The sequence below is a fragment of the Protopterus annectens genome, chromosome 6.part1, assembly GCF_019279795.1.
Source record: "Protopterus annectens isolate FY-2018-M chromosome 6.part1, PAN1.0, whole genome shotgun sequence".
Lineage (NCBI taxonomy): Eukaryota > Metazoa > Chordata > Ceratodontiformes > Protopteridae > Protopterus > Protopterus annectens.
The window spans coordinates 433,689,410-433,703,215 of NC_056738.1; the positions used below are offsets into that span (position 1 = coordinate 433,689,410).

At 36.5% G+C, this 13,806-nt stretch overlaps 1 protein-coding gene across 2 annotated transcripts in view; it reads left to right on the forward strand.

Moving 5' to 3' along the window:
- The window catches only part of PTPRN (protein tyrosine phosphatase receptor type N), a 2,492,130-nt gene that overhangs the window by 1,157,870 nt on the left and 1,320,454 nt on the right, over nt 1-13,806 (forward strand). Inside the window, exon 10 of one of the 2 annotated variants that reach the window (XM_044075862.1) lies at nt 6,662-6,748. The exons of the other annotated variant lie outside the window; for it this stretch is intronic. Coding sequence (XP_043931797.1) covers nt 6,662-6,748 — 87 coding nt within the window. The remainder of the gene's footprint in view (nt 1-6,661; nt 6,749-13,806) is intronic. 2 annotated transcript variants of the gene reach the window in all.

A 13,806-nucleotide genomic window follows, 5' to 3' on the forward strand; every position in this document is an offset into this window, starting at 1 on the left:
ACACCCGACACTCTCGAATGTATTCGACCCCATTGAATGTATCTGACCCAGCACTTGCAGCAGCTGGAGACCAAAAGGAAAGGATAAAACAAAAGGATCAAAGGTCTAAGACAACTGAAAGAAGAACAGCTGACATTAGTCTAACAACCACGAAGCTCCAGTCAGACTTTTAAGCCTAACATACAAGGCCATGTCAAACCCAATTCCATGAATAGTGTCCATGTCAAAAATCTGAATCCCAATACAGACCTCAAAAGGAGATCCGTCCTCTATTACCTACCAGAGGGAAACCTGTGCCGGAATATGAATCGGTTAATAAGAGGCCATATGCTGTGGAATGGAACTCGCATATGCCTATAAGAGCAATGGACCACTGAGCACCAGTGAGCCTTGACCAATGGATGGGAGATCACAGAGAAATCTTGACCATATACCCAGAGATCACAGATATACCCCACTGATCAGCAGAGTACAAAACTATGGGCTAGGAACCTATGAACCTATGAACCTATGAAGTCTCTCTCGGGTATTTTGCCTGTAGACATTCAGAACACTGTGGTCTCCCAGCTGTGTACCTGCAGCATAGCCATACAACTGCTTTCCAATGCAGCTGATGACACAGCCAGGACAGCAAGCACCAGCATCTCCATGTTATGACATGCCTGGATGTGCCTTTCTGACTTAATGCAAAGCTTTAAGACAGCCTTTGTCAATTCCCCCTCAGATGGTTCAACACTCTTATGGGATGCAAAGTTAAATACACCCTTACCAGGAGCCAGCAGGATGGTAAGACTCTCTTTGCAGTAGGAATCTGTTTCTCAACACTATATGATTCAAAATTCCTAACAAAATAATCATGAGCATTTTCCACTTTTTTAAATTTTTAATTGATTTATTGTTGTTTTAAAATGGTATATAAAGGGAATTATTCGGAAACTGTAAATGTTCCAGCAGAAGGCGAAAAGCCGAGGTACCAGAACTGTTGTAATAAAGAACCATATGTCCTAATGGTGGATTTCCTTGCCTTTCTTTTGTGTGGTATGAAGATTTGGTCCTTTCTGGTCCTTTCATGTTTTTCTGAAGTGATCTTCTTCACACAACTACTGACTGTTTAAAGTACAATCTAAATTGGGGAAGTAGCTTGTGTGGTGAAATGGAAGGCTGTAAATGCTTACATCTGTACAGTGCAGTCAGCTGCACCACTGCATGATGGGTAGCATAGCACTAAATCACCTTATTTGTAACACAGAAAAAAGCAACAAAAAGCTCAATAGAGCACACTAACCAACAGCAAGACACTTGAGTTTTGCTTCTGTAGCAAGTAACATCCGTAGCTGGATTGGAAACACTCTTCTGCAAACAGAAGGAACCAGCAACGTAATATAGCAAAAACTAAATTAGCAGTAAAAACAGAGCAAGCAGTATCAGTACATTCAGTATTAAGCAACTATATCAAAGGTCACTTGTGCTCCTAGTTTCAATTAGAGTAGTCCAATCCAGTCCAATGTTTTCACAAAATGGAGGGCCTAGTTACTTCCCTGCTTCTTATTTGCAAAATGGAGTTAAAGTGGTTTAGCTTGTACACAGGATCTTCAGCTTTTGATTGTTTTGGAGTAAGACAGTTATGGCTGACTGCTAGTGAAATATAAATAAGAGGAAGAATGCAAGCTGTAAATAGCTAAAGCTTTAGTCAGTAATGTTTACCTTCCTGTATTTGATGGATTTCTTACTAGAAGTGGAAAAACTGACTTGATACTTGTGATAAATACAAGTTTCAACATTTCAGCTTCCTGGGACTGAACTGTCTCTGCAAAACTCCGGCTGGTATTCATAGTCTGTGGCTTCACATTTTCATAGCCGAGGTGGTACAGCTGTTAGCATTGTCACCTCACAGCAAGATGTTCTCCGGTTCGATTCTCGGGTGAAGCGTCTTCTGTGCAGAGTCTGCATGTCCTCCCCACGGTCGGGTAGGTGCGAGCTTGTGTGGCTGTGCCTTCTTTGAAGGCTGGGCACCGGGCTGGCAACTTGACACTGTAAAAATTAACTACCAATCATTAGCAGACCGGAGTTCCGCTGTGGCAACCCCTAACCGGGAAAAGCCAAAAGACAGTATAATCCATGAAGAGCAGAGCTGTGTGTTTATGCAAATCACAGACTTTCAGGATGAATAAGAAAGTGGAGAGATCTTTTTATAAACAGACATCCCTGTCACAAAAGTGTAATATGTTTAAGGCATAAACAATAAGGGGGCAGCTGATATACAGATAAAAGACATTACACATTTGCATAGAAGTAGGATTCATAGAAATTAATCCATAATAAGCTGATTTACATACCAGACATGTAAATAGCCCTGAACTTGCACCAATAAGCAGCAATTTAACAGAAGAATATGGAGTTATGAGGGGAGTGGAAAACATTCCATTATTATCAGGGATGTGCTTGTGCATGCGTGGGCAAGCTGTTGAAGGGGGTTGTTGGGGGAAGTGTTTCATTTGGAGTCAATAAAGTGCTTGTGCATATATGGGCAGACTGTTGAAGGGATCATGGGGGAAATGTTTCATTTGGTGTCGATGAAGTATTTCTGCACACATGGGAACACTACTGAAGGGATCATTGGGGAAATGTTTCATTTGGAGTCAGTGAAGTTCTTGTGCATACCTAGATGTACTGCTGAAGGGATCGGGGGGGGGGGGGTGTTTCATCCTGGTGATTGGACATACTGATGAAGGGATCATTGGGGGAAGTGTTTCATTTTGGGGCTTGTGCATACTTGGACATACTGCTGAAGGGATTGGTCAAGAAATGTTTAATTTTGGGGCTTAAGCATACCTGGATGTACTACTGAAGGGATGGCTTGGGAAATGTTTAATTTCTGTGTCAGGGAAGGGCTTGTGCATACATGGGCAGACGACTGAAGGGGTCATCAGAGAATATTTCATTTTCTGTCAGGGATGTGTTTTGTACATAACTGGGCAGACTACTGAAAGGATTATTGGGTGAAATGTTTCTTTAGGAATCCGTAAGGTGCTTGTACATACATCAGTAGACTACACAAGGGACTGCTTGGGGAAATGTTTCATTTTGGTGGTTGTGCATACTTGGACATACTCAAATTTCCAACAAAAGGAGGCAACAAAACAGTGCAGCAACAAAACTACAAGGTTAAGCTCGTGGTAAACCTCTAAAATGCAATCAGAGCACTGTAGAGGTAATAAGTGCAAAAAATCATTCGCAGCAACACCCAGAGTTAACGAAACATGTTTATTGTAGGTAAAGCGCAACACATGAATGCATTGACTAGATCACAGCGTTTTAAATTTTAGAGTGCATATACTGAGAACAAGGAAGGGTTCTTATACATTTGGGATGCTAGTGTACTACATAATTATATTAATGTTTTTCTTAGTTTTTAGCCCTTTCTGGCACAAGATGGTGCTATTGTTCATATTGAATTGATTAATTGTTTGTTTTTTAAGGTTTTAAAATTTTTACACTTCATATCAGACATTCACTGTAAAGTCTACATATTTATTTCTTGTCTAACATGATTAATATAACAGATTTTAAATGTACATAGAAAGCTGCATTTTTACATGTTGAAAATATAGACTGTATTTTATTATGAAGTTTTGTGACAATCTGTTTTGATTTTTAAATGTTTTTTCATTCAGTATTTCTGTATGTTGCATGTTTAATATTAGTGTTTTGGGATATTGAGGTTACAAATATTCACTGTTGGTGCTTTTTAGGTGTGATGCTCCTTTAAGGTAATTGTACAGATTGATTATTTTTAATTTATTAATTGACTGGGATTGATTTAATTTAATTTTTCTGATGACGTCTTGTGGACAGGACAAAAACACGGTGATCCAGTTAATGCATTCATGTGTTATGTTTTGGCTACAATGCATGTGTTTCTTTACCTCTGAGTGTTCCTGTGGATCATTTTTTACACTTGTTACCTCTATAGTGCTCCGATTGTGTTTTGCTTGGACATACTACCAAAGGGATCAGTGGGGGAAATGTTTCACTTTGTTGCTTGTATACATTTGGACATGCTGTTGAAGGGATTGGTGGAGAAATGTTTCATTTTGGTGCTAGTGCATACTTGGACAAACTGCTGCAGTGATAACCAATAAAAATAATTTATTTTGTGTCATATTAGTGCTTGTACATAGGGGTTGCTGGGGGAAAGGGGGAAATAATTCATTGGTGTCAGTGAAGTACTTATGCATACGTAGACAAACTGTTGAAGGGATGGCTGGGGGCAAGTTCATGGACTGCAACTCAGATATGAAAGGTGAAGCATTGTATTTAACAAGGGATGTGCATACCGTGCAGATACTGAACTATGAATTGCAAGAACATTTCATTAGCATATGCTGCTTTATAAAAGTTTTTATTTGCATCACTTTATTATTGACATTTCTCATTAGCAAATCTAAGCTTTGTTGTCCTCATTTGTAAACATCAGGGATATCACTATCGCATTTGCGCAAATTACTATGAATACTGGCCTTAGTATTTTTCTCCTGTGCTATACAGAAGGATGGGAAGTCAGAAGCCAAACAAATATTGTATAAAGCATTAAGATTATTGCATCCTACCTGCTTTCAAGAGACTTATAGGCTTTTGGTCACTGCAAAAAAAAAAAGATATTCCACTGTTTGTAGTGGTTGTTCTGAATGCATCTTTACTAAGCATTACAGTTTAGATTTGCATTCAAGATTTCACTACTTTTTTTGGCTGGACTTCCTACAGGAAATCTTTTCTTGCCTTGGTCTGTCACCATCCTTCCAGTTAGTTTTTATACTATTTGAGAATCTGTCCTTTCTGACAGAATCTACACCAGGAACCTCCTCATAGCTGCCTAAAACAGATACTGGAGTATGACATTACATAACTAAATGTGTCTGCAATTTTTCTTTGTGGAGCTTTTCTCCCTGGGCCTCTGTTGAAAAAGGGCCTTTTCAGCTCAGTCAGTCACCCCCGGTTAACAAATGTAAAATAAATAAATAAATAAATAAATAAATAAATAAATAAAATATAACAGATATTGGAGTAGTGAAGTAACAGATTGCAAACAGAGTTGTACAGTTTAATACACTGTAGATACTGGAATACTCAATATACGTTGATTTTCAATGAATTTCTGCTGCAGACTCTATTTTTCCTGTTCTCTAGTTTCCATTTTTTTCAGTGCAGGTGTATAATGTATATTTGTATCTAAACATTCTCAGTGTACATGTTAGGTTTGGTGTTCTAGAGAAAGGGATAGTTGTGACTCTCTATTGTTTTATTTATTTTTCTTACCGGTGGTCTTTGCTGTGTGATTAGAAAACCAAACACAATATATTGAGGGTCAGTATGCCCACTTAGCTCAGTCACAGGGAATGCTAGCGTGTAACAGTAGGCATGAGTGTGCAGGTATGAGTGGTGAAAAATGTGACAGAGAAGTATAGTGGGAATGAAGAAAATTAAGTGATTGAATGCCTTGCTGCAGAGGCCTTTCTAAAAGATCTCTATGTGGTGAGTAGCTACAGATTTATAAATGACTGCCTGATTAATTGATAGACTGGGTATGTGGAGTGAGTTGGTCTGGACCTTTTTACATCAACAACCCAAACTACAGAGCGCAGTATTACTTTTTTGGTGAATACTTATTTAAATAATTTTTGTAATGTAATTTATTGCAAGCACCACAGTTAAACATACAGAAGAAATAATTAATCCAGTACTAGGTCTTATAACTGCAGTGCATTAAAATGTTTAGTTTAATTTTCACCTGGTGCATTACAAGTGTATCATTAGCATTAATTTGAATCATTACATATGCAAAGAAGAAGAGAGAGCATTTCAAAGCAATGTATTCCAAAGGAACATCTGAAAATTCAGAAGTTGCAAGGGGGAGAAATAGGGAGTGCTTCTCATAATAATAGCTTCCAGGGTGAATCTAAGGAAACTGAGATGAGAGATTTGTTTTATAGTGCACACACACACACACACACACACATCTATATATATAAATATATGTATATATATATATATATATATATATATATATATACATATATATGTATGTATATGTATATATATATATATATATATATATATATATATATATATATATATATATATATGTGTGTGTGTATATATATATATATCTATATATATATATATGTGTGTGTATATATATATATATATATATATATATATATATATGTATCTATCTGTAAAGAACATCATATCCCTTGACTGACAATTCATCTGAATGGTTGTATACAATATTACTATTGCATAAAATGATAAAGTAGCTTAATTGTCTTGAACAAGTACAGTCTTATTTTAGGGTTTTGAGTAATTATACATAGGTAAGTTGCACATGACAGAAACCTCTTAACACTGCATGCAAGCAGACTACTAATACTGATGACTAACTTTATTTGTGCAGCAGATAAACATGATAATAACCAGCCTATGAAGGTAAGTAAAACACATAAGATACAGAGCGTGTTATTTTGCTGCATACAAAAAGGCCAGCACATCACAAGGAGGCACTGCTTTGTCATGCTGTATAGTATATTATAAGATTTCTTGAGGTGTGATTTGTTACTTTTGCTTTCTGCATCTTTTCTGCTTTATTACCCCTACCCTTTAGGCCCCTAAGCCTACTTGATGGAGTCAGACTGTTGGAGTCCTTGGCTGAGAGAGTGCACCTGACGACCAATAGCTTCATTAATATTAGGTAAGAGATTGAGTCAGGTCTTTTTTAAACCTGTAGTTAGTTACAACTTTTCATATTTGACTGTAGCATGTCACCCCCATATTTTTGTACAAGGAGGCTGTAACTCTTATCATATTTCAATATTATTTGCAAATCATGTTGCTATTATCTCTGCCTTTGCTGTCATTGATTTTTTTCTGCATTGTGGTATTTGTAAAAATAAGTAAATGGTAGTTTGAAAAAATGAACTGGTGCTGAAAGGTTTATATGAAAAGGCCAAAATGGAGAAGCTGTAGAAGGCTTGTATATGTATATATTTATATATGTATGGGAGTCAAAGGGGAGAAATTATTCAGGCTTAAGACCATAAATTTCACAAATTCTTATTTAAGTAGACAGTTGATTATCCAAACGTCAATTATTTGAAATGTCAATTATCCGAACATACTCTTCCAAAGTTTTGGGTAGGAAAAATCATAAAGTCTGAATATGTAAATGTTATATGTATTAGCTTCTGCATGCTTTTTTTTTGAAGTTGTATTGTAGCCTGCTTGTGTGTGAAAAATATTCTTTATTGTCCACTGGACTTTCTGAATGGTCGAAAAGTGTATTCCCTGAGTGGAGAAGAAACAAGATTTTAGAAGTTTTTCATCCATTTCAGTGTATGTGTGATTATCCAAACTACCCTTGGTCCCAATTAGTTCAGTTAGTTGACCATCTACTGTATTTATGTGTATATCTATCTATCTATCTATCTATCTATCTATCTATCTATCTATCTATCTATCTATCTGTCTATCTATCTATATTTCATTCTGTTGGCCATTAGTTCAGCTAAAACAGATACACAGTACTAAACTTGGGGACAAGTTCATTATCAAACTGTTGACTGACTTTGATTATTTTTGATATCTGTGTATAAATACCCATGTCTACAAAACACTCTGGCATTTTTTATGAACTTTTCTGGGACTGTTACTAATAGAGTTATGTACTAAACAGTCTTTGATTGGCACTAACCCACAAAGGAGCAGCTGCATTTTGTATATTAGTGAGAAATAATTCAAAGGTACTCTATGCCGCAACATATAAAAAGACTAAATACAGTACTGTAACTAGGAAGGGCTGGAGAGCACTGCTGTCCCAGTCACAATGAACTAGGTGCATGCTTGATACTGCAGAAGAAATGTTGATTGGTGATACAGCAGCAGTGGCAATCATTTAAGTAGCCATGATTGATATCTTGGCTGCTTATAAAAGGAAAATGGTCTTTATCTTGTAGTGGCGAGTGTTTGTTAGTATCTGTAATAAAGAGCTAAGCTCTGTTCTACAGCTTCAGAAGGACTTTTTTAATTAGTTCACAATTTTGCAACTTTGGGTTGAGGGAGACTCTACTCTGGTTAGTTGCCCAAGGTACCAATTGAACTACCTATTTCTCTGAATAAAACTACATCACTTTTATATGTAAATATATGTGCTATTTAAGGCTAAAGTCACAAAACATTATAAATGTTTTTAATAGCTGCTACACTTGTTGCTTTGAAGAAAACAAGTTTTGCAGTTTGTCTGTTTCAAAAGCCAATTCTGGCCTGAATTTGTTATTTCTGTACTGTTTCAACATATTCGTATAAAATTTTCAGGACATGATGATGTTTGTATGGTGTGCCATAATGAATATTGCATAACATATTAATAGTTAAGGAAAGCAGGCAGCAGGATTTCAAATGTATGCATGCCTGTCAGAACAAGAATAAAATACAAATCTTTTAGTATAGCACATTTATAGGTTCATAGGTAAGTTCTAGGCTAGCTGCCCTTGTGGGCCATTTTAAGCCTAGCCAGCTTCCCTTTTTGTGTTCAAAGTAACCTATCCAATTTAATTTTAGATTAGCCTTACCCATCTCATTTTGATAATTGTATACTAGCTCTAATAAGAATAACTGGGACCATATCATAGATAGTTTGAAGAGACCCATGCATGGGATAAAGCATTTAGGAGATTCCTCTGTCCATTAATAGTATGGGGGCAGTCCTAGGGTAAATTTTCGGTTTCCCCTCCATATATCTAAGTTGTGTTTGAAAATGGACAGGGATGAACTTTGTTTATGTGGATGGGGAGTTTGTTCCACAGCAGTGGTGTCCTCTGCAAAATATACCTTTCCCTCCACACCATTCTGTTGATGTTGCAGAAGAGGTTTAGATCCCTAGACTGAGTGTTTCTGATGCAGTTTGACTTGCAGATGTGCAGTAAATCCATCAGTAATGGGCCAGAGGATGCCTTGCATGCCAGGCAGAAGTCACCTCTTAGTCTGTAGGCTACCGTGTATAGTGACAGGGTTTGTATGTCCATGTAGAGCATGTTGTTTAGGCCTTGTATCTTTTTAGTAAGTTAACTGTGTGGATGTTGAAGTTGTTGCATGTGTCTGGACAGATTTATGCCAAAGAGGGTATTATATTCATGACTGGCCTAATAAGGACTGAGTAACGGGTGACAATGACATCCCTAGATCTAGACACATTCCCTTTGTTTATAAGCTATGCAGTACAGAAGGACTTTCTTACAACAATAGACACGTCGGTCAAGAGGTAGATCACTGTCCACACAAGTTCCCATATCCTGAACAACAAAGTCATCTCTTAGGGGAGTATTGTCAGTGTGGTAGTTCCGTAGGGTAGATGACTTCCCAAGGGATACAGTACTGCATTTTTTGGCATTTAGTTTCAGACCATGATTTTGACACCAGTTTATTTATTTATTTATTTGAGGCAAACCTTTCTGCAGGATGGCTAAGTCATTTCGGGATTCAATGACTGATCCTAGCTAACAGTCATCTGCAGACATAGTCAGCCAAAGCCCTTTGGTGTTGGCTTTTACTTGGCCTTTACTTCAGAATATTGGATGCCAAACAGGAGAGGTCCCAGCACAGAATGCTGGGGGATTCCACTGGTAAGTGGTCTCTTTGTGGAGGTAACGTCCCTTATTTTGATTATTTGCATCATATCTGTGAGCCAGTTGGCAATCCAGCAGATGAAATAGGGGTTTATTCCCAGTGTCTTCTTCTATGCCTGAGTGGGAAATTGTGTCAAAAGCTTTGGCCAGGTCAGGGTATGTGGTGTGTACCGTTTCACCTTCATCCATTGTTTTTGTGACCTTTTCAAAAAAAAAAAAAAAAAAAAACACCAGGTTGAGTATGCATGACTAGCCCTTGATGAACCCAAACTGAGACTGGTTCCCTATATCCTAATTGATGAATACTATGATATGTCTTTCCATGACTTTGCATATGAGGCTAGTCGAACATATGGGTCTGTAATTGCCTGGGTCTGTGGAAAGTCTCCCTTATTCAGGGGAATGACTTTAGCTGTTCTCCATTTGATTATTATAAAATCTGTATAGAGGCTAAGATTGAACAATGTGTGTGCTTTCAGCAATTTCAGATGCATGTACAGATATTGTCAGAACCCTTCAATGCAGTATTTTTAGCTTTTGATAACACTTTTAGGACTTGATTTTATGTGATAGCTGGTGAGTCCATTTCAGGTATATCTTGAAGGACAGATGAAGTGGTGAGATAGGTAAAGTTAGAGGTAAATTTATCAGTCAGTAGGTTCTCTAGATCTTCAGCGTCAGTATAGGTAACATTGTTCACAATCAGCTCAGCGCATTGCTGCATTGTACTTTTGAGATTACAAATACAACTAAAATATGGTTTGTGATTGTCTTTGGCTTGGGATGATATTTTAGCTTCATATTTGGCTTTAGCTTTTATGTTATAACAAATATTTTAGCTCTCATTTCATAAGAACACACTAACTGATATGATTTACATATTTTTTGAGTTTGTCAGCCAAAAAATGTTAAATTGTCATTTTTTTCGAAATAGAATGTAAAAAAACAGAATGCTCAAAATGCTGTATAAGATTACTTGGTGGTGCCCAGCTATATACGACAGTTTCTCAGACTAAAATGTCATAACCCTAAGCTATGGGATGAACTTAATTGGTAATTGCAAGTATGATGACTCCTATTGTACTTTTCTATACGTGATTCAAAATTTTGGTGGAGCAGTCTTAATTCCAGTGAGAAGAGAAAAAAAATCCCTGCTCAGGAAAGGATTTTATAGGATTTTTACTTCTGATATAATGACAACATATTTATTGTATATTCTGTACTAGTACTGTATTCTTTTTACGGAACAGACATTATATACAGCATCCATACTGGAAATCGAGCATAATACAAGATGGCACTGTGACACTAAAGCCGTTTAAACCCATGCATTTGGTACCTGTCTATAAAAGGTAATATGACAGTATACCTTTGAGATTTCAAGGGATGACAACAAGATATTCAGCTACAAAATGCCATCTAAGACTGCCATTCTACCCTTAGGGATTTCATTCTACATCAATCCTGAATTTGACCCCACCACTTAGCTGTTTCAAACAATGGCCTTTCAGTCATGACATGTTTCAGTTAAAAAGAATTTACGTTGAAAAATGTTTTTTTATTTCTGACATACTTTTTTCATCTATTTATCTGTCTATCTATCCTTTATTGACCAGGTTAATCCCAGTAGGCTAATAGCTTCATTTCAGGGGAGATCCGAGGTGGTATTTATACAAATGCCAAAGGTCAATATTCTTACCTTTAACCTTTCTGATCATATCCCACTTATCCTAAATGTGATATTTACTATAGAAGGGGTGCAGTCCTTGAGTCGGAAGCTTGACCCTTGATTCTGAAGGACTAGGATAAATGCACAGCACTGAAAACATATTTTAATAACATCAGAAAGACTGTATCTAGAGTATGATATACTCACAAAATGGGAATGGTTGAAATCTCAAATCAAGATGTATGCAATTAATGTAATAAAGAAAGTCATTTGTATGTAGATCTGATGTTTGTGATAGACCAAGATGTTAAACAGCTGGAAGTGAACGGTAAAAGGAAGGCAGGTACAGAACAAATGCTGTTATATAATATGAAACAAATGAAATTAAGATGTAAAACTCTAGCCTTTCATAACCTTCACGAGGGGTAGGAATGTTATACAATTTTTAGTCTAAAGATTTGACATTGTTAAAAGTTCTACCTAGAAGGTATACAATAAGATCTGGAGAGCTTATGGTGGAGGCGATACAGAATGAAATTGGACATATGGTCCATAAGCCATTATTGATAAATGGAGTGCTAATGAGAGTATTGTAAAACATTTGCCCAGCCTGGAAAAGGAAAATTCTTAACTAAGAAGAGATTTGTTGCTAAACTGGCACTTGCCAGAATTACCATAGTGTAAACTAAATTTTTATCTGCTGTAATTACTATACAGGAAGTAAAATAAACTAGATACTTTAATGGTCGGAAAGCTGCCATGAATCTAGTTTCTGTATCAGAAATCATCTGGCATCTATTTTATTACAAAAATTTTAGGCCATGAAAAAGTAGGGTATTTTTTTAAATATTTTATTAGGGTAAGGATAATGATGTTTCTTAAATCAGACAGTCTATCATATCCCTCAAACAATAGATCATTATCATTGCTGCAATTATACTTAAAAATATATGCAACAATTTTGGTTAAACTGGCTAGAGAAGATACTTCTTTATTAACACCCACTAGTTGTGAGAGTTAAATGTATGAAAATAGGTGCATGTAAAGAACTGTCTCCTTCTGTTGTCCTTATCTTCTTTCAAAAAGCATTTTACAGAGTTGACTGGGAACTCTTATGTGACAATTAAGGAAGGAAATGGGATCTCCAAATAATTTTATAAGAAAACCTCAGTTGTTAATATGCATTCTTTAGCTCTGATTTGTATTAATAACATGGTTTGGAAACTCTTTAATATTACCAATGACACAGCATAAGGATGCCCTTTGTTACTCATCCTATTTAGTTTTATAGCATTTTATCTTTATAACGTTTGGAAACTCTTTAATATTACCAGTGACACAGCATAATAAGGATGCCCTTTGCTACTCATCCTGTTTAGTTTTATAGCATTTTATCTTTATAACTTTCTCTTAAAACATTTAATACCAATGGGAATTCAAGTACAGTTAGTATAAAATCACCTATGTATATGATTTGCGAATAACTGCCATCTGACTTACAAATCTACCAGCTTCTTTACAGTCTGTAGAAAAGGAACTACAACAGTATACATATTATTCTGATCTCTGGATAAATAAAAGTAAAACTGAAATGCTTTCGATTCCAAAATGGTGGTCGACTAGTGAACAGCCTATGCACAGAGCTCCTCACCTCAACTACTTTTTCTAAGATACTACACACTTCGAAAAGAGCTACCTTACCTTCATTTCTTCGGTAACTGCATCACCTTCGCAGTGGGAAATAACTCACAATAGACTTCCATCATCTCGGGCTCTTCCACAGTGTTATTCCCACAAGTAACTCAGGGAGGCCTGCTCCTACTTGAAACACCTCTAACTCCACATGGCTAAACAGACAAAAACAACAAATGACTCTTTTATAATGGAAACTCAAACAATTAAAGCCAAAGCCTCAACAATTTTTTCACCTGAAAAAGAAGTCCTTTCAAAAAGGCAGAGAACTAATAAACAAAATGCGGAGCCTATTAAAAGTGATACAATTAGTAAAGAAGACTCCAGCTTCCACATGGATGAGTTGAAGCAGGCCCTCCAGCCCATACAATCTGCCATACAAAACTTCTCGGAACAACTTTCAACTATAGGTAAATCCATCAACCAAATTGTGGACAGAGTAGACACACTCGAGCAAAAAGTACAATCCAATGAATTCCAACTACAATCCTTATCAGATGATCTGCGTGCCAAAACAGCCTCTTTATTAAACCTACAGGCAAAACTTACAGATTTAGAAGCTAGAAGCAGGCGTAATAATATTTTAATAAGAGGTCTTCCAGAGAGTTACGACAGTCAAGGCTTACTTGCTATAACAAAACAAATATTTGAATCACTACTTCACCCAGAAGGGGAAAAAAATATCACAATTGAGAGAGCCCACCGTGCGCTTTATAAAAAACAAGATGCCTTAGCTCCTTGTCAAATATACACAAGACTACTGAATTT